This window comes from Dromiciops gliroides, chromosome 3 (assembly GCF_019393635.1).
Source record: "Dromiciops gliroides isolate mDroGli1 chromosome 3, mDroGli1.pri, whole genome shotgun sequence".
Taxonomy (NCBI): domain Eukaryota; kingdom Metazoa; phylum Chordata; class Mammalia; order Microbiotheria; family Microbiotheriidae; genus Dromiciops; species Dromiciops gliroides.
In genome coordinates this window covers 250606287-250631969 of record NC_057863.1, presented here as the reverse complement: position 1 = coordinate 250631969, position 25683 = coordinate 250606287, and the positions used below count along the sequence as shown (strand labels likewise).

Here is a 25683-nt window from a genome sequence, read left to right as displayed (position 1 = left end):
AAAGGACAGTAGGAAGTTCGAGTCACCTGAGAAGGGTGACTCAAGGTAGCAAAGGTGCTTTAAACCATGCTATATGGAAGTTGTTTGAAGGAATTAAATAAGTTTTTCCAGGAAAAGAGGAAAGTTAATCATGATCTGAACATGACCTTGAAACATTTAAAGGATTTTTTTTGTGGGGGGGGGGGGCGGATCGGCTTTAGAATTCTGTATTCAAAAAACCAGGAGTAACCAATAGATGAAAGTCATAGAAAGGCAAGTAATTGTTTAACATGAAGAAGAACATTCTAATAATTAGACATATAAAAAAATTGAATGGGCTGCCTCCTACTCAAGCCCTTTTCTGATCCTTCCACCTATTACTGCTCTCTATTTCTTCAAAATACATTTTATTTACTTATCTATGTACATGTTATACATAGTCCTTTAGTGTAAGGTAATCTCTTTGAAAAGAAATTTTTTCATTTTTATCTTTGTAGTAAATAGTATCTTGTATACGAGAAACTTAATAAGTATCTTTAGCTTTGTTTTAAAATTGTATTAATGCCTTTTTTTTTATAAATAATTTCCTATTGTCCATGTGCATATAACTGTCCCTTGTAGCCACAAAGGAATATGGTGGATATTACCTGAGTTGCTTGTTTGTCTCGGTCAGGCTCCTCAGAGGATCTGGTTTTCATTCACTTATTGGATCTGCCCTATGCATTAGTCTAATTACTCTGTATTTGGACATTATTCTAGGGGTAGGTAATGTGTTCATCAGTCATATCATTTACTACTTCACTCCATTCTTTTTCTTTAATAGCTTCAATCAGTCTGTCAACGAGTATATATTAACCACTTACTATATATATGCTGGGCCCTGAGTTAATCCCTGAATCTACAAAGAAAGGCCCTGCCCTCAAGGAGCTAACTTTTTTTTTTTTAACTTTGAATAAACATTTTTATTTAAAATTTTGAGTTCTAAATTCTATCCCTCCTTCCCTCCCTCCCTTTCCCTCTCCTGTGCAATTATGTAAAACATTACCATATTAGTCATTTTATGTAAGAAAAACGAATAAAAGAAAAAATGAAAGAAGGAAAGTGAAAAATAGCACGCCTCAGTCTGTGTTCGGTCAATATCCGTTCTCTCTTTGGAGGTGGGTGATATACTTTATCATTAGTCCTTTGGGATTGTATTGCTGAGCTTAGTTGAGTCATTCATAGTTTTTCATCAAACAATATTGCTTTCACTGTGCACAACATTCTCCTGGTTCTGCTCACTTCATTATAAATCAGTTCATTTAAGTCTTTCCAGGCCTTTCTGAAATCATCCTGCTTGTTATTTCTTATAACACAATAATCCATTACATTCATAGACCACAGCTTGTTTAGCCATTCCTCAATTGATGGGCATCCCTTTGATTTCCAATTCTTAGCCTCCACAAAAAGAGCTGCTGTAAATATTTTTGTACAAAAAGATCTTTTTCTCTTTTTGGGGATAAAGGGGCTCATTCATTTTCAGTTGAGGGAGAAAATATTCAAATACCCATGTCCAGGACAGATACAGTTTAAATAGAAGAGAATCTTGGGGGAAGGTTAAGTTAAGGGGCGGGGGAGGGGGCAAGAAAGATATCCTGCACTTTGCCAGAATCATATACAGTGGTATAGTTGGTGGGAGGGAGAGAAAATAGATTTTTGTTAATTAACAAAATTTAATTAAAAAAAAAAACAAAACCTGAGCTCCAAAGCCAGACTTTGTGGTGCACACCTGTCATCTGAGCCTCTGGGGAGCCTGAAGCTTTTGGATGTCTTGAATTGGGGAGGTCTAAGCTGAAGGGAGCTAAGCTGATTGGGGATCTGCACTATGTCTGGCATCAATACCTGTGGCCTCCAGGTTGCCTAAGGAGAGATAAATCAGCCCTGGTTGGAATTGGAACAGGTCAAAATTCCTGTGCAGATCCAGGGTAGGATCTGGACTGTGAATATTCCCATCACTTCCAGCCTGGATGAGATAGACTCATTTTTTAAAATTAAAAAATAAGGGGCAGCTAGGTGGTGCAGTGGATAAAGCACTGGCCCTGGATTCAGGAGGACCTGAGTTCAAATCCGGCCTCAGACACTTGACACTTACTAGCTGTGTAACCCTGGGCAAGTCACTTAACCCCCATAGCCCTGCAAAAAATAAAGAAGTATTATGGAACATAAGCTGACTATTCTGTTCCATTCCCATATCCAGCCCCTACTGAAGACAAAGTAGGCAGTAGTTCATCTTTCTCCCTCTCCCCTTCCCTTTTATTGACTACTGCCCCACCCCTCCTCCCTTCTCATCTATTCCCCTTTTCTCTTCCTCTTTCCCTCCTCTCAGCCCAGAAGTTGAGTGTCCTAGTTTTAGATTTCTGGTCTCACCATGAAAGCTAGGAGTAGTCATGTAATTAACTGACTATCCTGCAGTTAAAGCTCAGGGTGGGAAGCCTGTGGCGATTCTGATGGTAGCAGTTGTGTGAATTGAGCAACAGGATGCAGGCTCTTGAATCCCTCCTCAGAATCTGGAACTACAGAAGACTATGCCCTACAATTTAAGCAGTGGAAATGGAGCTCAGATAAAATATTCCAGAGGCTATGCCAGTGTGGCACTGGCTTGTTCTAAACCTAATCGTGGCAGCAGCAACAGAATGCTAGTCATGGTCTTGGATGTTTGGTCTTTGGGTCTTTTTAAGTCCCTCTCTTGCCTTCACACATCTCACCCCTTTTTTGTCTACTACCATTGATGCAACCTTGGGAGGCCAAATGGGTTTAGGAAACCATATCAGAATTTCAGTGTGCTGACAAGAGGGGTAGCAAGCTCTTACTGCCTAACAGCTAAAATAGTTAAGCAATATCAACAAACTTAGCAATAGTGTCTTGGTTTTTTGTTGTTGTTTTTGGTTTTTGGTGAAGCAATTGGGGTTAAGTGACTTGCCTAGGGTCACACAGCTAGTAAGTGTTAAGTGTCTGAGGTCGGATTTGAACTCAGGTCCTCCTGACTCCAGGGCCAGTACTCTATCCACCGCGCCACCTGGCTGCCCCAGTAGTGTCTTCTTAACATTTCACATCTGTAGTTCCCTTACCTCTACCAAACAGAGGGATGTGTTTCTTTATCTCTTTTCTGACCCAAGATTAGTCATTACAATTAAGGAGAGTTTGACTGCCTTTTAGAGGACTGTTTATGTACTCTTGATAAATATTGAATTTAATTGTTAGTGAGTTCTCTGCCTCTTAAAGGTATTTAAGCAGAGGTTGGTCTTGTTACTAACATTGTACAAAGATTGCTGTTCTCGTTAGGGGTTGTGCTGGGGTGATCTGTGAGGTTCTTAGTCTAAGATTCTATTATTCCATAAAACCTTAATGAGCTACAGACTGTAGAATTTGTTTAAAGTCATTATAATAACGTATAATTGATGTATGATACATATATAATAATAATCTGATTTAAACATCGCTCTTCTCTGAAGAGCTCAAAGGATTTCTTTCATATTCTCAATAAGACATTTTATTTTAGTATTACCCAGGTATTATATCTGAACCTTGTTCTTTATCCTACTGACAGTGTGCAAGTCTTTGGGTTATGGTCATTGGAGACGTTTGGAAGTTTTTTAGACTTAAGTAGAGAATTTCCTCTTTAAGATGGTCCATTTATTTATCTTTCAATTTCTGTAGTGCTTTCTCTCCAAGAAATTGAAGGCTTATGTAAGTTAATGGAATTTCATAATACTTGCAAGAAAGGGAGAGTGAGAAGAAATGTAGAGAGTGAAGAACACTGAGATTGACAGAGGATGGAAGGGAGGCACCACCACTTAAGTGAAGTTAAAATACTGAAAAATGATGTTGGCAGTCGTGGCCTTGTGAGAAGAGATACGACAATTACTTTTTTCTCTTCCTTTGTCTGGGCCAAAGGTGGACCCCCATCCCCCCCCCCAAAAAAAAAAACAAATCAAAACATTGGCAGCACTTGTGTTAGCCCTTGCTGCCACCTTGTGGAAAGACATATCACTTTCCTCTGTTTTGATTAAAGTCTGCACGATTAATAAAATAAATTGGTGAATTAATTGGTAGGATTTCTGAACCCCCCAAAATGAAATCAAGCCATTGAAATACTATGAAGTCTTTGGACATTTTAGATTTTTGAGTGAAGGAACTATTTTTGAAAGGTTGGTTTAAAAGCTTCCTTAAGTGAAAACACTGGGGAAAGTTGCCTCCTCCCTCACTAAAGTAATAATTCATTATTATTCCATTATTATTATTCTGTGATAGAGACATGAATGGAGGTATCCTGATAAGTTATGTTCCATTTTTTCTTATTTTCCTTTAAATTATTCACATTTTCATATTGGCCATAGATTTTAAAAACCAACATTTCTTTGATAGTTACTAAATTGAACTCCAGGCCACATTTTCTTATTATTAATATAATTACTCTGTTTTTCCTAGCTTGAAGATGATATTGTTGTTAAGCAGAATTACTTCAGTACAATAAAGAATTTTGCACTTCAGGTCTCTTCTGAAGACTGGATGATTTTGGAGTTTTCCCAGCTTGGATTCATTGGTGAGAAAAAATAAAAGTTTATTACATTTTCAAATAATGTTAGTTTGCAGAATATTTCATTGTAATTGTAATTTTACCTTAAAGCTCATCTTTTATTGAACATGGGAAAATAAATTTATTTTTCATATGTAAGGAAAATTGCAGTTTAGAGAGCGGAGAAATAACGGCTTAATGAAATTGAAGAATCCTTTTATGATTTGTGCTTCTATAACAAGGTCTCAAACAAGAAATATGGTGTTGAAGAGAGCCACAAGATTGTAAGATCATAGAAGTAGACCGTGAAGGGACCTTAGAGGACATAAAGTCCAACCCTTTTATTTTACAGAGTTTAAGTAACTCCCCAGGTTGACACAGTACAGTTTTAAGTCAGGTTTTGAGCCCAGGTCTTCCTGATTCCCATTCTATTGCTCTATCCCCTATGACCATTTCTGGTGCTTGCAAGTACACATTTAAACAATGTTTTTGGAGTATAATTTATTCATCTGAATGAGTGGGAATCTCTGGTTTATGGTATTCTTGCACTAAGGCAATTAAGAAGACATATTAAAAATTAAAAATTTGTATTGAGACACAAATTTAAATATGAAATTTAGAAGACCAGGATTTCCTGTTCTCAGTATTCATTTAGTACTCAAATGATTTAGGAGTATAAAAGAAACCCAGAAATAGTGTGACGTTCCTAAAACATCCCCTTTTATGGAGATAGAAAAATGAGCCAAATCCAGCATGTATTTGGCAGTTATACAGTTCTAAAATTTGATTTTTACTTAAACCATTTATGTTCTGTCATTGTGGCAATCAAGTTCAATCAAACAAGCACTTATTAAACCCAAAACTTTGTGCTAGGTGCTAGAGTCTAAGAGAGTGTGGTTTAGTAGATAGAAATGTGGATTTGTAGGCAAAAAGATATGATGAGACCTCACTTCAGTCACTGTCTTTTCGACACTGGGCTAGTAGTTAACCTCTCTGAGCCTTAGTTTCTTACCTGTAAATTGGGAATAATAATAGCATCTACCTCACCAGAGTTTTATGAGAATCAAGAGAGGTAATGTATATAAAGGACTTAACAATAGTACCTACCTCACAGAATTATTCCAAGGATCAAATGAGATAATTAGTATGTTAAGGATTTTGCAGCCTTAAGGTTCTATATAATAATTATTATGGAATGGAGGAATAATTATATGTGGTGCCTCTCTGTGTGATCAGAAGAATGTTATCCAATTTGCTGTGTCTTTTGTGCTCATTATCACTGTAGTGGCTTTACCGTGAGGACACGGGACTAAAATAAAGCTAAGTACTTGAAGTGTTTACTTGGTTTTAGCTGAGGTCAGTATTTGGTTCATACAATTTCCTCTCATAAAACAAAGGAATAATGTTACAAATAAAGAAATGGTAGATTATATCTTTGTAATAGAAAACATAGACTTACCACTAATTTTAGTTCTTTAAACCTAAATCAGAACAACTTCTTGTAATAATTGATATTAGGACTGTCTGTGAGTTTCATGATCTCTTTAAAATGAGAAGACTGAAGTATTTCTTCTGCTCATAGAAATCCCTGATTCTGGTGGCACATACCTTTCCAAATGAGTTATTAAGGTGTAACCCAGAGACAGGAAGAAAAGGCCAGTGCTCATGAACCAGAATTAGTTCTTTGAAGGAGATTTTTTTAAAAGGACTTCTTATATAGTTCTTTTACTTCTTATTGCAGTCCTTATACTTCTTATACAGTCCCTTTTTTTTTTTTTTTTAAGTGAGGCAGTTGGGGTTAAGTGACTTGCCCAGGGTCACACAGCTAGTAGGTGTTAAGTGTCTGAGGCCAGATTTGAACTCAGGTACTCCTGACTCCAGGGCTGGTGCTCTATCCACTGCACCACCTAGCTGCCCCCCTACAGTCCCTTTTTTTTTCTTTTCTTTTTTTTTTTTAGTGAGGCAATTGGGGTTAAGTGACTTGCCCAGGGTCACACAGCTAGTGTTAAGTGTCTGAGGCCAGATTTGAACTCAGATACTCCTGACTCCAGGGCTGGTGCTCTATCCACTGCGCCACCTAGCTGCCCCTACCTACAGTCCCTTTTTAAAGGACTTCTTGTCTGGAAATAGGTGTGAAAAACAGTTATCCTAATTGGCATTCAGATTGGGGTGATGGTGTTGCATTTTTGCTAAGATGATTTTCCCTTTTGTATAGGAAAAGTCCCATGTTATAGATGCTTCCTCCTTTGGGGGAGTTCCATGATGGTGATTGGTGGGGAGCCAAGTGTCATCTCTTCTTTCCACTTTGAGCTTTGAATTCAGCAGTTGGTCGAGGGGCATGAGAATATGGAATTGCAATGTTGTCATTTACTCAAGGTTGACTGAGTGGGGGAAGGGTATACGCAGAGGATATGCTGTGGGTCTACTGGGGCCCTTATAGACACATTGAAAAAGTTATAATTGATAACCTTCTTGACTGCTTTCAGGGGAAAAACAAAAGAAAGCAATTAACAAAACTACATAGATATGCATGAAAGTAGCCAGTTATGTCTGAAGGGTTACTCTCAAGAAAGGATTGGAGGTTTCTAATGGAAAAGCTCATCAGTTTTCCCTTGTGATTTCACTTATGGAAGATAGCTCAGATTTTATAGGGGAGGGGAAATCAACTTTCTGAATTCAAAACCCTTAACAAAGAAAGAAAGGCCTTTCATTATTACAGTGGAGACAGGCATTAGACCTGTGATTCTCTGAGTAAGGAAAACTCTGAATAAGGAAACTTCTTCCACCAGTGTTGGTCAGCCCCTTCTCTGCAGTAGCTATGTATAAATGTATAGATGAGTGTACATATATTTTTAGCAAGTAATATCAACTCACCTGCATTTGCCCCTGAGGATGGCTAGCACTTGGAGTTACAGAATGCCAAGAGACAAACATCTTTATATTTAGAATAAGAACAGTAATAGAAACTACAGATCACACCTTATGAAATAGAGTTCTGGCAGTAATGTTTAAGGCCAGAGATCTTAACTTGGGTTCTATGGACTTGTTTTAAAAATTATTTTGATAACTATCTCAATATAATTGACTTCCTTTGTCAAATGAGATATTTCATAGGAGGTACTTAACAAAGGCTTGTTTCCTTCCCTTTGTAATCCTGTATATTTTCTTCTGTGCATTTAAAAACATTTTTCTGCAAAGAGGGCCTTAGGCTTCACCAGACTGCCCGAGGGGCATGACACAAAGGTTTAAGGGATCTTGTTATAAGGGGCCCTACAACTGAGCTCTGTATTTCATTAACTTAGTGTTGTTCATATCTTTTTAGGTAAAATGTTTCAAGCTTCAGATATCACTTTGATTGTAGAGTTCATATTTATGTTTTATAAAGAGAAACCTATTGATTGGCTCTTAGACCATATACTCTGGGTGAAAGTCTGCAATCCTGAAAAAGATGCAGTAAGTAAAATAACACTTGTTCTGTAATGTGTTTTATTTAAGGATTTTTCACTGGTTTAGAAATGTGATAAATGAAAATTGAGGCTTATTAATAAAGATTGCATGGAGTCCCTGTCTGAACCCACAGCATAGATTGGAATTGAAGTAGATAAAACTGCATTTGCATAGAGGGACTTTTGAGAAGTTCTTTTGTTAAAATTGTGTCATTTAGTAAGGATCCAGGAAATGTGCTTGACTTGCCAAAGCCCTTTTCTTTTCTGTACACTTCCCTCTAGTGGTCATAAGGTGTCATTGTGGCCTTTTCTTTCTTTTTCCCTTTCCCTTTCCTACATCACCAGGTCCAAGGACAGGATATGTATGGTACAGCAGTTCCCAACTTTTTTTTGGTCCTTATATCCCATGGCTTTCAGTAAACCATTTCATAGTCCCTATTACCTGTTTAGCCATATAAGAAATGTTTAAAATCACTTAATTTCAATAGGATAGTGTAGTTATTTACCAAATATTCCCTGTACCGCTTTGGCAAGCTTCTTATATCTTCTAGGGATGCACATACTACAGATGGGGAATCTTTTATAGAATGCAGTTTTGAAGTTTTCAGTTAATTTTTTAAAAAATGCAGACCAATACAACATTAGAATTTGAAGGAACCTTGGTGTTCATCTAGTTCAATAGCCCTCAGTTTACAGATTAGAAAACTAAAGCCCAGAGAGGTTAAGTGATAGTTACCCAGGGTCACAACAGCTGATAGAGAAGAGAGGACTAAAACTTGTGTTTTCTGATTCTCAGTCCAGTATTCTTTTTTTTTTTTTTTTTTTTTTTTTTAGTGAGGCAGTTGGGATTAAGTGACTTGCCCAGGGTCACACAGCTAGTAAGTGTTAAGTGTCTGAGGCCAGATTTGAACTCAGGTACTCCCGACTCCAGGGCTGGTGTTCTATCCACTGTGCCACCTAGCTGCCCCTCAGTCCAGTATTCTTTACACTGTACCATGCTATTTCACATGCCAACAGTTATAGAGTCACTACTTTTAAAGTCCTAACTCTAAACTGTATATTTGTGTGCTTCAAAAAAAACCGTGCTATTTCTGCTTCTTGAAGTTTCAGAGACAGGAGCACCTTATGCTACTTAATTGATGCTAGGAATACTTCTGGTGGTACATAAAGAAATTGAGATAGATTGGTCTAAGTAGTTGTGCTGGGTTCACCTAGTATTTTTAAAGAGAACGCACTCCAATCAACTGCATCCTCTCACTTCTCCCTTTTTGCATGGTTCATTTGTCTCTTCCTCTTGTCCAGAAATGAGGAGGTATATTGGACATGAAATCCCATGAAAATATGGTTTATGTAAAATGTACCCCAAAGCCCATTATTTCTTTTTAATTATATGGTTTTTGCAAGAAATACTTATTGAATAACTTACTTGTAATTTTAGTAATTTAAAAATAATAGTCTAACACAAAATCATCTGGGTTTAAGGGGTAGTGGTAGAGGTGGTAGTGTGTAGAATTGAGGATGACAAAATAAAAGATGTTTATAAAATAATTGGTTACCCTATAATACCCCTTAACCAAGGAATACTTTCTCTCTAGGAGGTCTAGAACCTGAGATTTTAGTCCTACCTTATTTTCTATTTGTGCCTCAAGTCCTATTTCTCCAGTCAGCATCAATTAAGAAGTATCAGGTTAATTATGCTGTATTTGCCTAGTGTAGGAGTTCTTAAACTAGTGTCTGTGAACTTTAAAAAAAATGTTTTGTGACCCTGGGCAAGTCACCTAACCCTCATTGCCCTGCCCCCCACAAAAAAATGTTTTGAAAATTATTTCAATATGATGAGTTTCCTTTGTAATCCTATGTATTTTGTTCAGTGCATCTAAAAACTTATTAAAATTATATTCATTCATGTAATATATTTAGAATAACATATTTATGAAAAAAATATGAAAAATTCTGAGGAGGGCATAGGTTTTGTTAGCCTGTCAGAGGGGCCCATCATACAAAAAAAATTAAGAACTACTACCCGAGTGGGATGAAACAGTGTCTGCTAACACCATGGGAGTTTCTTGGTCAGTATTTTAGCATCTTTGGCTGACCCTACATTGGAAATTTGAGCCAGTGATCGAGCTTTTTAGTCCTCTGAAGTCCATTTATTGGCTGTAGTGTGTCAGTGATTAGTATAATGACTCAAAGTTTGCTTCTTTCGGTTTTCACATTCTTTGTTATCATTTCAAAAATTATATTGTAATTGTTTTTGAAGTGAATCTTTAGGGTTATAATACTTGTATTATAATGATCAAAAACAGAATCTCATGTCTTGAAATATGATTCAAATTAAAAGTAACTTTCACCATGCTCTTTTTTGTTAAGCTAATATTTCTTTCAGAAAATTGCATATATTTACCAGTTAAGTAGCAAATTCAGGAATGCTTTATGTTCAGAAAAATATCCAATAGAATTATGAAACAGTTAGTGGATTTTACTTTAGATATTCTAAAAGGCTCTCCATTATTCAGGTGAGTAAGAGTTCATACTGTCAAGTATACTAACACAAATTTTTTCTTTTGAGAAACATTGTGATAGGCAAAAATCAAATCTACGAATTCGATTCAGGCCTTCCCTTTTCCAGCATGTTGGTTTGCACTCATCACTAGAAGGAAAAATTCAGAAACTCACAGTGAGTCGTTTAATTTCACTACATATATGTGTGTGCTTTCATTATATGTATGTGTGTGTCACTCTTTTCCTCTTATAGCCAATTGCATGTAATACTGTTTATCTTTTAAAAATTTATTATTAGGATAAAGATTTTCTGAAGCCATTACTTCACACAATGCATGTAAACCCACCTGCAGAAGTATCTACTTCTCTGAAGGTCTATCAAGGACACACATTGGAAAAAACTTACATGGGAGAGGATTTCTTCTGGGCTGTTACTCCAATTGCTGGGGACTACATATTATTTAAATTTGATAAGCCAGTTGATGTGGAAAGGTTAGTAATTATTTATATTTGATAGTATACTCCAGACTTCTTATTTTGTCATGTAATTTATTCCAAATGTAATATGAGTTGAGACCCTAGGAATTTGAACCCATGCATTAAATAAAAAATACATATAAAATGTTAAAATGAACATGCTCACTTCATTTGGAAGGTCAGCTTTATTTATCTTCATTGATTAACTCACTGTAATTTGTAAAATTGTATTTAATAAGTTTTTTCTAAATTGTTTTCATCCAGCTTGCTTTACTAAATGCCATTGTAGCTATTTTTATTACCTCTTTACTATTCTGTGACAAATATTCTATGCAGCATATACTCTTCACTTGTATGCAACATATAATTATATGTTTGTGGTCATATATTGATCCTTATTACCTTCAGTGATTGGTACAATATAGCAACCCATTCACTTGATACCATTGGTTATGTGAAGAATGTTACCTTGTATTTTTTTAGTCTGTATTGACTTCCGAAAGAGAAACAAAAATACTAAGAAAAAGCAATAATTGAATAAACTCAATTAACCCATAAGGTCTTATTATATGTAAGGTATTATTTTGTGTTTTGGGGGTTCAGAGATGAAAAACTGCCCCATCTCTCTCCTTGAGTAGCTTTTGAGCCAGTGATGGGGAGGATCACCCATATGTGAAGAATTAAGGTGCTAGATGTGGTTATAGAACACTGGACCTGGAGTCAGCTAGATGTGAGTTCAAATGCTGCCTCAGATACTAGCTGTGTGACCCTGGGCAAGTCACCTAACATGTTTGCCTCAGTTTCCTCACCTGAAAAAATGAAGATAATGATAGCACCTATCTCCCAGTGTTGTTTTGAGAATCAAATAAGATAATTTGTAAAGTGCTTAGTTCAGTGCCTGGCACATAGTAGGCACTTAATACTTTTTTCTTCCCCTGTGGCAGTTATAAGAGTAAAGGAGAGGTCTAGGCTAAGAAATCTGCAGACTGAGAAATCAATTTCAGCTGGGGACTCAGGAAAGGCTTCAAGGAGGAGGTGGTAAATGATTTGGGCTGAAAAGGAATCATAATGTGGGAATGTGTTTCAAACATGGGGGAAGGCCTGCATTCAAGGAGGGTATAGGACAAAATCAAGGAAGGGGCAGGAGGGGGATGACTGTCATCCCGAGAGAGTTGGCATCTGGTTCCTGGTGGAAACTGGGCAATAGGGGTTGGAACAGAGGAAGAGAAAACTACCTTTTGGTATGTGGGATGGCTGGCAAGTTGGGATGGGGAAAGAGAAAGTCAGTTGATTCTGCTGGTGGTCCCTTGGGCCATCCATTGGAGTCATCAAGGTGGAACATTGAAATGAGAGAGGAGGGGTTAAGGAATAAATCTTCAGGGGGACGTCCACAATTAAGGAACAAGAGTGGGACAATGAAACATTATAGGGGACAGGACTTGTCAGACAGGTAGATGAACAGGAAAGGAAAGACCTTGCCACAAAAGCCAGTGAAAGTGAGAGTGCCCCCAAATTGTTTATGCTCTGTGGTTTTATGGAGATTGCAGCCTGGAAAAAAAAGCCATTCCTCTTTGGTGGTGATTGGTGATGTTGGAAAAAGGCAAGTGCTAAGTCTAGAACCTGGATCACAAGCATGACTCCCTTCAGCAGCATTGGGTTACTTGAGGAGGCATATGTGGGTACAGCAACAAGATGGATTATTTAGGTGGGAACAATGGATGGAGAAGCATCTAAGGGATTCTGAGGTGCACGACAGTGTCTTGTTGAAATGGCTGATGATGTGGTTGTGACTGAAGGAAAGGCCAGAAGAGGAACAATAGACTAGAAGAATAAGGAAGGAGCAAGGATTGTGATGAGTATGGAAAGCAATTTCATAGTGAAACAGTAGGAGAGAATTGGAGGGATGAGATGGTGATCAAAAAGAAGAATTTCCAACTTTAGCATCTTGGAGATCGGTAGTTTTGGGTGGTGATAAAGTCTAGGCTGTTATCATCCCCGTAAGCAGCTATGTTGGCCTGAGGAGCAGCTAGTCAGTGCTCAGGTTCAAACTACAAGATATTGTAGTTGGCTACACAAGAGACATATGGTTGCAAGGTTAGAGGTTTTTATTTATGTATATGCAGGCCTAAGTGGAAATCCTATGGCCCATAATCCATTCCTGCTAGCCCTAAAGGGGCAACCTTAATCAGTATCATTTGGGGCTTTAGCCTTCTCAATTCTAATATACGATGCAGGCTTCACCAACACAAAATGTACATAGGAAAATGTAAGATATTGCACCATGCTAAACTAACTCTCTCTCTCGATTGCTTACCCTGCTTACAGTCTTACAGGAGCATGATTGTTGTAGTAGTGATCAGCCACTCTCTAAGAAGGCCCGCATCTGAGCTAGAATGCCCTAGTGCTGCTTTCATATTAGATGTTGTTCCCACACAGGTCACTGAGGAGAGGTGTCTTTCTTAGCCAGTTTGGTACATAATTCAACAAATTCTGCTATTACTAATTAAATGTGATCCCTCTCAGAACTGGGGGGGAAAATCTTATCCCCAAAAAGGGGATTTATTGATTATTTTGTAGGTGCCAGTAAATCTGTCCCTAACCCTAATTCATGATTTATTACTCTTCACATGGACTAAAAGGGTATCTCTGAGGGAAAATAGCAAGATAGGCACTGTGGAAGTGGCTGTGCTTATCTTTACCTCAATTAGTGGGTTATGCTAGAAGCCAGAAGGAAGTTGCTTCCTCAGAAATAGGGATTTCAGGGGCAGCTAGGTGGCACAGTGTATAGAGCACCAGCCCTGGAGTCAGGAGGACCCGAGTTCAAATCCAGCCTCAGACACTTGACACTCACTAGCTGTGTGACCCTGGGCAGGTCACTTAACCCCAATTGCCTCAAAAAAAAAAAAGGAAAAATAGGGATTTCAGCATAAAAGCATAGTCTAAGTCATGTATATGCCTGTGTGTATGTGGCTGTTATATAGGTAGCTGGTGGAATTAATGATAATTGCTTCCTACCACCATTGTTGAGGAAGGTGGGAAAGGAACCTTGAGGTTGGAGCTGAATAGGGTGATAGAATCAAGTAACATCTACTTTAGAGGAGTAGAGGTTAAGTGCTCATGGCAGAACATGTGCATTGATAACATACATTCAACTTAGTGTTATCTTAGTATGGAAATGTTTTACAATAACGGTTAAAGTTTTGGAGGTTATGCTCTTAGATCCTCAAGTAGTCTGGGCAGCCTTTAGGAATACACCAGTGACTACCTACCACTGTCTTAAATAGTCATTGGCCTCTAAGTTATCTTCATTGTTTGATCACTGGCAGTATTGCCTTTTCTCTTCTATGGAAGGGAATTTCTTGTTGGGGTGCTGTTTTTCAGATCATATACTTAAATACTAAAATGAAATCTGTGATGAATGCCTCCAATTATGCAGGTCCAAAGCAATCTACATCTTTCTATCCTTTCTGACTCTTGTCCTTGTCCTCCCATAACTTCACACCAAGGGGTGCACCCTAGATTTTATGTAGATAGGTTATTTAGCACTTAAATCAGTATCAGTTGAGCCATCTGAGTTTTGAAGCCATTGGTCCATGTCATTTACATTCAGTTGTGCACTTCTTTCCTCAAGGGTAGTGGATGAAAGAAAAGTTTTGGCATGATTGATTTGGTAATGTGGTGACAGATATTATTTACATAAGTGTTTTACACATAAAGCATTTTTCTTATAACACCCCTTTGTAAAGGCTAAAATTCTAGCTATACTGTTTAAAATATCCAATGAGTGGTCACCAATAAATTATAAGCTTTAGCAAGAGTTAGACTTTTAAGCATTTATTAAGGAGAATAAGAATTTGGTAAAGAGAGAAAGGCCTAGATTCCTCTATCTATTAAAGGGAGAGAGCATTCCTAGCTCTGCTCTCCGGCAAAGTGCACAGGAAAGAGAGTGAGTCAGAGTGCCAGGTTACCCCTTCTTCCTCCCACAAGCAAGCATCACTTCCTGACGCCAAAGAAAAGACGCATGGTCTTGCCCTCAGAGATCTTCACCTCATGGCAGAGCTTTTCTACAGTAAGTCTCCAGAAGGTGGCGTCATTCCAATCATTACACCTTAGAGGTAGGCAGTAGAAATCTTTAAAACCATGAAAACAGTTTGGTCTGAAAAAAATATCAATTTATTAATGGCATATATTGCTATAGCAAAAAAGAGAACTAATTCAAAAGGAGAGAAGGGTTGATTTCTTATATTTTGAAAAATAGGTAATTTGGTTTTCTAATAGATCCTTGTGTATTTTTTTTAGGCAAAAAGCTTAAGAGCTTAAAGCTTTAAAAAATTTTTTTCATCTAGTACATGTACATACTCAAGCTAAATGTCTGTGAAGACGAATACCAAGGTTAAAATTAAGTTCCTTGGTTGTTAAACTCAGGGAAAAAAATTTAAATATTCTGCATTAACATGACTAATGTAGAAATGTTTAATGTGATTGCACATATAGAACCTATATCTGATTGCTTTCTGTCTTGGGGGGAGGGAAGGGAGGAAGAGAGAAAAATTTGGAATTCAAAATCTTATAAAAACAAATGTCGAAAATTATTTTTACATGTAACTGGAAAATAATAAAATACTTTTATGATTTAAAAATATTCTGTATTTTAGAAGCTCATCATTATCAAAGTAAAAATGTCACAGTATTTATTAAGCTCAAATTTGTGTTATGGTTATGTCACTATCCTGGTATTATTTTCCACAGCTCATAGTTCAAAGTCAACTTGATATAATGGATAGAGGGGAGGTGGTTTTGTAGTCAAAAAGGCCTGAGTTCTGGTATTGCTCCTGGTGGAGCTATACAGGCTATTTGAGAGAATAGGCAGCATTTGCTTAATGTCCCAAGTGCTCCCAGCCAACTTTCTATAACAAGTTGCTGATCTGGTTGGTGGAGTTTCCACACTGGGAGTTTATTATACTAATGAAATCCCAGGTCCACTCCCACCCTCCACCAAGATGAATTTATTTTGAAGGGCAGCATTAATTTAAGTAAACAAATTTTCATATAAAATCTGATGATAACCTTAGGATGTATACAGTACAAAGGTAATTTTCATTAGAGCTAATGGGAAAGTGCCAGAATTAGTATAATAATAATAATAAAACATTAAATCAAGCCCATTTATGCCAATTGTCACAAAATTTCTACCAAACAAAGCTTGTCTTTAAAGTCTTTATCCTTAAACACCTAGAATTTTAATAAATGAGAATTCTGCTACATGAGAAATAAGTTTTGGGGTATTCAGATGAGAAACAACACTTCTGGCATGAGAAATCAGGAATATTTCCCCTTGAAAACTGAGGTAAAGATCTCAGAGGTTCTCAAAAACGTAATAATAAAATTCATATCTATATAATATCTTAAGTGTTATTCTCGAGCTCTAGATAGGATTTCAAATGCTTAGAGTGACAAATTATGGCAAAGTTTCTAATGCAGGGATTTGAATTTTCAAAGAAGAGCAATGTTAGTTGATTAAAAGAGCTTTCCTTTGTGATTTTAAGCTGGTGATAACAATTGTTTCAGATTTATAAACAGAAAAAGGTTGTGTGTTTACATGTAGCATTTAATATTTGTAAAAATGTATTCTGGAAGACTTGTCTGTGTTGTCTTCTGAGAATTAAATAGTTACTAATGCTCTTTAGAACTGAGTAACAAGGTAGTAAACTACCTATAAAAATACAACTGCAGGGGGTAGCTAGGTGGCACAGTGAATAAAGCACTGGCCCTGGATTCAAGAGGACTGCCTGAGTTCAAATCTGGCCTCAGACACTTGAGACGCTTACTAGTGGTATGACCCTGGGCAAGTCACTGAACCCGCCCCCCACAAATACAACTGCAGATATAAATGGGGATAAAATACTTCCCTCATTCCTAGTTTCTAGTGAATGTAAAAAATACAGTCAAGTCAAATCAACTAGTATTTATTAAACAAGTACTACATGCCAGACACCACGGTAAGCCCTAAATATATGAGAAGAGAAAACAAAAAATAAACCTCAAACCAGTCCCTATTCTCAAGGAGTTTATAGAATAATGGGAGAGACAACACACAAATAGCTACGTATAAACAAACTATATACTAGTTAAATTGGAGACACAAAATTAATAAACAGGCTCCAGGGCTTACTTAGTACAAGGTCCTACAATTTTTCCAATTATTGGGAAAGATGAGTTCAATTCCATTTTACTTCATTTGGTACTAACATTACTTGACTTATATAAAACCAGCCTTGAAAGTACCTTAACCAGGTGTCAGATGTAGCGTGATATTCATGTTGAGTAAGACTTGGGAGTGTTACTGCTATCAACTTCTTTACTGACCTTGTTAATACCAGTTGATATATTTCTTAAGTCATTCCCAAGCTCTCTCAATCCCCTCAAGTTTTACTCTTATGAAAGTTATCCAACATAAAATCAGCAGGTTTGCTGCTGCTGCTTCTTTTTTTTTTTTTTTTGTGAAGCAATTGGGGTTAAGTGACTTGCCTAGGATCACACAGCTAGTAAGTGTTAAGTGTCTGAAGCCAGATTTGAACTCAGGTCCTCCTGAATCCAGGGCTGGTGCTCTATCCACTGTGCCACCTAGCTGCCACAGCAGGTTTGCTTTTACATTAAACAGCAAACATTTCCCTTTTCAGTGACAGGAATTATTAAAATGTCTGTCCTCAGGTCTTACACCTATGAATCTGAAATAATTAAAATACATAATTTATAGTTTATTACTTGTGTATAATATTATCCCTGACATACAGCTCATTTCTTTCCTAAAATCTTTATTTATTAGTTAACCTTTTGTAATCCCTAGTATATCCCAAAATACTACATTCTTTTATTTTTCTAATAGCTACTTGTTCCAGAGTGGTAATCCAGAACATCCAGGAGATATATTGATAAATACAACTGTGGAAGTTTTGCCTTTTAAGGTATGACTTGATTTTTTTTTTCTACTCAACCTTAAGAACCAAAAATGATAGCAGAGATTTGATTCATAGGAGACTATTGGCAGAAGATAAAACAAGTTGTTTCTTTTGATTTGAAAATCTCAGTGGTGATCATTGTTGACCTTTTAAACTATAGAGTATATCTATTTTCCTTATTTATGAAAAATAAGGGCCTTAAGTTTTGCTCAAAAGAAAGGAGCCTGGAACTTCCTATATAAAATTAGAGTGGATCTTCCTTTTTGTTTAGTTTAGTTTACCTGGCTGTATATAGTTTTAATGATTGTTACACATGATAAAGGGACCTGTGTCCTCACCCTTTCTCCCTTCTATGGAAGTTATCATTGGGGATTCCATTTGGGAGAGATTGTCAGCAGTAGGCTGCTTCACCTCAGGGACTTTCCCTCCTCTAATTAACTAAGGGGGCTCCCACCTGAGACACTCACAGAATCTTGGAATTTTTTCTCCCACCTTTTTGTGCCAACTGATCCTTTTCTTAAACCCCTGGCACACTGGGCCATTCTCCTGATTCTCTTATTTGCCCTTTCCAGACCCTCACTCTTTGCCAGTCATGTATCACTCTTTTCTCCTTTGAAGATTGTACTGTCAAACTTTATCAGTCACTTTTGTAATCAGAGATCCTTCCTTTATGATTTGTGATTTCATCATTCACATCTGTGACCCTTCCAACACCCTGGCCTTTGCCTCTGCTTATAGATTCCCATCGAAGATTTACTACCACTCAAAACTGTTCTAACTCCAGTACTTTGAACTTTGAGGTTCACTTCTCAGATCACAGCCTCCTGCCCTTCTATTTGTCCTTTTTTCTCATTCCTTTTAAATCAGTTCTTTGGCCTCACCATAATCTCTGGTTCTTCACTCTCTTCTTGTTTTGTTTTTAGTACATAATGCCTGTTTTGATCTTTTCTCCTCTTTCCACAGTCTGAAACCAATACTAGTGAAAGCCCCTTATCCTTACATTCTTCATGCCCTGATAATTCTTAGTTTGGGGTCACCCTCAACATCTACCTTAGTGACTTCAATTTCAGCATAACACTTCTGGAAAAAGTCACAAACTATATTAATTGGGACCATTAGAACCAATTGATGTTATCTACCCTCAGCTGGGCTCATGCTCATGCACGGGAATTCTTTTTGTTCTCTCTAACCAACTGCTCAACTTTTGCTACTCCCTAGCCTCCTGCTCTGCTCATCTAGAATTGGCACCAACCATTCTAAGTTTCCCTTTATCTCTGCTTTTCCAACCCATCACCTATATTTTTCCATGCTCAGATGATGAGATAGCCCTTCTTCTTGCCAAGGCTAATCCTAATACTTTTGTCCTCAGTACTCTGCCTAGCTCAATCTCTCGCAACCAACATGTTAGGTTCCATCTCTCCTAAAAACAAACAAAAACTTAGTGTCCCCATTATTCCCATAAGCTGTCACAGAACCTAAGCTACTTCTTACAATTCTCTCACTCCCTCTTGCAATGTGGCCTGAAACTGCTTTCTCAAAAGTCACTAGTGACCTTTTCATTAATCTGGTTGAGTTTTTCTTAGTTCTAGTGCTTCCTGATCTTTATAAAAATATACCTCCTGGGCTTCCTTAGCCTGTCCTTGTGGGCAAGCACTGTCATCACAATTGTATTTGTATCCCTTGCACATACCATAGTGTACATATAAATATAGAGGGCCTTGATCCTTTTCCACCTATTAATTCATCATAAAAGCATTATTTGTCATTTTAATGTTTCTATGTTCCAAATTAATTATACAAGATGTGGAAGTTTTTGCTTTTTAGGTTTGGACTAGTTGTTTTAAAAGCCTCATAAAGATAAAAGCCATTTAATGAAGCCTTTTTTTTTAATATGGGGGATCTTTATATACTTTTAGTATATGGCAATTAGTACTCTGGTTTTCTTTTGCTTAAGTAATTATTTTCATGATAAATATTTCTGTTTTAGGGTGAAGAGCTGGAAATAAGCAAAGAAACCAAAGATAATCAATTAGAAGACGGTTATGTCAGAATAGGTAACAAATAGCTTTAATTAGTAAAAGCTCATTTTCTTACATAAACTTCTTGAGTACAAATACTATCAAACTTCTGTATTTTTATTTGTATTTATTTTAATTTTTATTCCCAACAAGCACATAGCGAGTACCTAAAAATGTTTATTACGTAGAATTATTTTTGGGGCAGCTAGGTGGCACAGTGGACAAAGCACCGGCCCTGGATTCAGGAGAACCTGAGTTCAAATGTGGCCTCAGACACTTCATACTTACTACCTGTGTGACCCTGGGCAAGTCACTTAACCCTCATTGCCCCGCCCCCCCAAAAAAAAGAAAGAAAGAATTATTTTTTAACTATAACTTAATTCCTTTGGGGCAATACTTTCATTATAAACAGAATAATTATTAATAATTATAAACAGAATAATCTTAGACAGGATTCAGTCACGTATAAAAACTGTAGGGTTATGCATCTTTTATGAATGCTATTTTGGTTTTCATTTTGTTTTGGGCTTTTTGCTTTCTAGTAAAAATTTCAGATGCAAAGTCAAAATTCTGGTAAATTAGCATCGTATACTTAGGCAATTTAGAATTTTAAAAGAAGCAAATTCATGGTCTTAATTTTGTTGGCATGATAATGAACCCATTCATTCAGTTAAATTTTCAGTCCTATTTTGTGTTTTAGTTCATCATAGTCTACTTGCTGATGATACTTTTTATTTTAAAGGAAAATTTGAAGGTGGTGTGGCAGAAGGGATGGTGGATCCCAGTTTAAACCCCATTTCAGCCTTCCGTCTTTCAGTTATACAGAATTCTGCTGTCTGGGCTGTTCTTAATGAGGTGAGATCCTTCTTTAGTTAGTGAAATCAGTAGGAGTGTTGCATCTTTTAAAAAAGATTTCAAACTCCTTTTCCCTTTGATACTGTACTGCATTTAAAGAATTTGGAATTTATTGCTTTTACAAATTAACTAAAAATTCTCTATTTCAGATTCATATTAAAAAGGTTCCAAACTGACCAAGTTCTCTTAGGACATCGATGTCAAGGTCATTTCAGACAAATGATCTCAAAGGGACTTTTCAGCTGTGAAGTTGGTTCCCTAAAAGATTGTTCTTTAAGACAGAAAATGTTAGAACAAATTCAAGACAATGAAGCATGTTTCTATTCTTTTGTATTTCACTTGAACACTACCTCTTGTGAAATCTGCTGTAGATAAGATTGTATTAAGCCTTTTTGTCAGATCAATTCAGAAAATTAATCCTCCATCCATAATATTCACATGAAGCCTAAGTCCTTTATTTGAACATCATTTGTACAATTTACAGTCACATTGTGTTAGTATTGTCTTAGATTATTTTGGTATTTTCCTAATACATAAGGTGTACATATTGTTACATTCCTTCAATATAAGAATAATGTCAAATACATTTTATGAAGGGGGTACTTTGGGATTTCATTTATTTTACTATTGCAAACCCCCTTTTATAGATTATCAGGGATATATGTATAAATATAAATAGACAGAAAAGCATTAAGTTAATTTATTGAAATTATTTGAGGAGTAAATATTTTGGTGCATAAATTTTGAATTACTTTTTAAAAACAGATTACACCTTGCTTTTTTTAAGTTTTATGTGTTTTTCTTTGAAAATGAAAACATTTCAAATGGTTAATACCATCTTTTCAAATGTACTGCCAGTATAAATAATTCCAGATGGATTTCCTAAATGAAGTACTTTTGTATCCTAAAGGATCTGAAATAGTGTATTTTCAAAGGCATCATCATTCCTTAAATCCCCTTGCTTTGAAAAATCACTTTCTGTGTGGGCTATAACTGTACTGTGTACAGGAGTAAGGCTATATACAAAGCAGTTTGATAAATTTTAGCATACAAATGTGATACATTAAAAATAAAATGACAGGCTTAATGTTTTCCTGTAATGCATTGAAATAACAGGTTATATTTCCTTTTTGATCTTTGTAACCAACACAATACTCCTTTCATTAAATATCACCGGGATATATAGCTTCATGTTTTCTAAGTTTGGACAAATTTCTTGGTAACGATTGTATCAAATTTTTTCCTAAGAAATGTTATTGTATTTGCAAATTTAAAGACAAATGATGTGAGATTTTTAGTGAAAGGTACTGTTGCAGCCATGTTGTATTGCTCCACTGATTTAATTTGTATCTTCAAGTTATAAACCTAGTGTTTAAGAAAATGCCATTGCATAATTGACTTACATGTAATTCCAAAAATACTATTTAGTGTAGGTTTTTTCAGTCAATTTCAGAAATTATCTTTGTAAAGCTTTTGCTTTTATTTAAGAAGCTAAAAATCTAAGGATAATGCAAGATAGATTCATTTCTTTTGGTTTTCTTGATCATAACTTGCCAAAAATTTTTTGATTTTTTTTTTAAAGATACTAATGTCCAAGTTCACTTTAAATTTTGTCTTTGGGTTTAGTGATCATTTCTGAGTCAGTTTGGCCAAAATTCCTAAAGCAGTATTTAAAAAGGGAAGATTTTCAAAAATTTCTGGCATAAGAATATTGTTATTTGACTGTTACAGCAGTTGATATAATCATTCCAAGTGCCAAGAGCTCCTTACATGCAGCCTCCACCAGCTGAATTAACTATCTTGGGACAAGATTGGGGAACTTAAATGGGAGCACTGTATGGTTGCTATTGCACCTTTCCATGTGGAAATTCATTCCAGTCAGTGTGGTGGTCCTCCCCATCTCCTTTCTTGGAATCCTACTGGTTAAATCACAGCTCAGAACCCACCTCCTTCTCCATGAAGACTTTAGCAAGCAATTAGTTCCCTTTTCTGAACTCCTAGTAGCTATACTATGCCACATATTTGTATATATGTTTAATTCCGAAGTTTTAAGTTGCATCATTTCAGACATGTTAAAGTGAAAGTCTTTTCAAGCAGATTTTTAGCTCTTGGAGAGTATCTACACACATTTTCTTTTCTTTCTTCTTCCACCCCCTAGAGAGTGATGGTGCAGATATGCAGGGGTAGAGGGAGTTTTCTTACCTCAGGGCTCCCTATACCAATGAAATCACAGGTCCTGGTCCCAAATCCTTATCCCTAATTTGTTCCTGCATATCCCACAATGCCTAGCACAGCCCTAGGCACAAAGGTGCTCAATAAATACTTGGTTGGTATGTTCATTGTTTCTCCTACTTCTAGTGCAGGTCAAACACCCTCACAAATTTAAGGGCTCCAGCATGGCACAAAGATCCCTGTAAAAGAATTACAGTTTAGTTCTTCAGAGTGAGGTTAGGTTTTAAAGTGTAAAAGGCAGAATTATGTTGTCATAAGAGATATCTTGAAGGAAAGATATTAGGGTTTTGAATAGATGAAGAAGTTTCTCATGACTCCAAACCTACTTTTGTTTATTTTGAGTAATGGTATATTTAGTTTTATATTCAGAACAAGTATCACATTTGTGATGTTTTCACATTTGTTAATCAGAAAATATTTAGATATGCTCAATGTGTTGATGTGAACATTTTTGTTGCATTGATAACTCAAGGTCAAAGCACATGACCACATATGATTTGTATCTGAGAATTATCCAATGGTGAGCTATATCAAAATTGTATTAAATGTGTTTTAAAGTAAAAAAGCTTCCCATAAAGTATTTGGTTTTGTAAAGAATTAGATTTTGTGTGTGTGTGTGTGTGTGTGTGTAAAGTAAAACTCTGAAGGCTGCCTTACAGGATTTAAAAATCTCTAGCTTTCACAAAGAAAGCTGTTCATTTGATACCAACATCTACCGGAAGGTTACTAAGATTGGTCACTCAGAAATAGTAGTTTTAAAACTGTTGTAAAAGTGAGGTAAAAAAGGAAAGATGTCCTACTGGCCTATATTTGTTGGATATTCAGACATGTGAACATCTTATGACCTAGCAATCATACCCCTAAGGCCTTATCTTGTACATTCTCTCCCATGAACATTCTATAGGCTTAATTGGAAGATCAGTGATCAGAAATTAAAGTGCTGGAGCCATAGTGTAGTTACAGGATCCCAAAGTTTGTGTTAATCAGAGTGACAGGTAAAAAGGTATACTATATCTTTTTTTTCTGGAAAGGATAGTGTATGATTAAATTTTTAGAGTTATAGTTAACCATTAACTAATTAAGACTACTCTTGAGTTGGAACAATTATTACCTAAACCCATTTTAGAATTTTTAATTAGACACCCACATTTGGAGTAGTAAAAAGTATGTCACTATGGAGCATTCAGACTATGTTGAAGGACTTGGAGGGAAGAACAAAGATTTGGTTATTATGTATTTGTCTTTATAATCTAGTACAAAATGGTTGTACCAATTTCTGTATTTTGTATATTGGAATCTATTCAAAATACACATCAATTACTTCATATTTCTAATGATCTTAATTTTGTTCTATCCATTATTTTTGTGCTTGTCTAATATTGCCATGCCCTCTAAATTAATATAGCAAGGCAAACAGAAATAAAGGAAAGAAAATAAAAGAATAACTATGAATGTGGCCAGAAATGCTATTCAAAAAATCCACTCAGTTTCTCTAGAAATAAACTTGTTTTAATTTATTGCTTTAAAAATGGTTTGAAATGACCAAATCTATATGATAAAATGCTACAGTAACCAATGCTTTTTTGCTGTATTCATGCATGTGCCCATTAATGCTACAAGAGAATAATGCAACCATGCACTTAAGAAGTAGGATTTTAATTTGTCACATACATCAGTGACATTATGGTCCATTTCAAAGGAAGAATGTCTGTTATATTAGATCACACTATGAGAAAATTCTCCATCTTCTTAATGTTTAGAGAATACATTGTGTCAAGAAAAGTAAATAAAAACATTTCAATGCAAAGTATTCCCAAAGTATTATATTTTCTTGATGATTGTAAGCTCTGTAAAAGCAGAAAATGTTATATATTTTTTAATGTTTTGATTCTAGGCCCTAGCATTGTACCTCTTTCCTAAGAATTATTTAAATTGGGACATGCTGCTTTTAAAGTTTGTGTACAGTATGGATGCTTGCTGCAAAGAAATGTTTTTAATGTCCTTGATAGGATACTTGAGTATTACCACCTTCTACAGTTATGCCCTTGTATTATTATTAGCAGCCATTGCTAGAATTAATGGTTCAATTGGGTTGACATTACATTTTATTTTCCCCTTATAAAGCGCAGTGTTTGCCAAGATTTGGTGAAGACACTTTTTGAGGAAATACTTTTTCTGAGCCTTAAAAATGGCCAATAGTGACTGTACTGTAAGATGCACTGCCAGCAAATAACTTTGTTTGGACACAAGTTTTCCGTAGAAGGATATAAAATGATCTTTATTTAGACACAATTGTTCATTGTGGTTTTTTTCATATTAAAAAAAAATTAAATGTGGATCTTCATTCAGTTCTTAATTTGGAGAAGTTTTTCCTTTTTTAAGAGAAGATAACATTTAGAGAGATCTTCCCTATGGAATCTTTACCTGACAGGTTCTGCAAGAAGCTTTTCTTCAAAAATCCAATCCATGTTTCCCTTAAATGTCCTCACTATTCAATTGTGCAGTATCTGCAGTAATCCTTTTGAGTACCTGTTGAATTTTTATAGGTAGTCGGATCTTTGTTTGAAATCTTGCTGCTATAAATTGAAAACCTGTTGATAGGTTATGTCGATTGTGCCTTTCATCACTGTTCTTTCTGTGCCACAGCTGTCCATGTGTAT

General features: G+C 36.1%; 1 protein-coding gene across 2 annotated transcripts in view; it reads left to right on the top strand.

Annotated features, from left to right (window-relative positions):
• MGAT4A (alpha-1,3-mannosyl-glycoprotein 4-beta-N-acetylglucosaminyltransferase A) overlaps positions 1-25683 on the top strand; it is a 151335-nt gene extending 125652 nt beyond the window's left edge. For both annotated transcript variants that reach the window (XM_043995662.1, XM_043995661.1), the window contains 8 exons: positions 4447-4561; positions 7857-7987; positions 10550-10657; positions 10781-10974; positions 17846-17924; positions 19906-19972; positions 20679-20791; positions 20941-25683. In XM_043995662.1, the coding sequence (XP_043851597.1) occupies positions 4447-4561; positions 7857-7987; positions 10550-10657; positions 10781-10974; positions 17846-17924; positions 19906-19972; positions 20679-20791; positions 20941-20967 (834 nt within the window). In that variant the 3' untranslated portion in view covers positions 20968-25683. The remainder of the gene's footprint in view (positions 1-4446; positions 4562-7856; positions 7988-10549; positions 10658-10780; positions 10975-17845; positions 17925-19905; positions 19973-20678; positions 20792-20940) is intronic.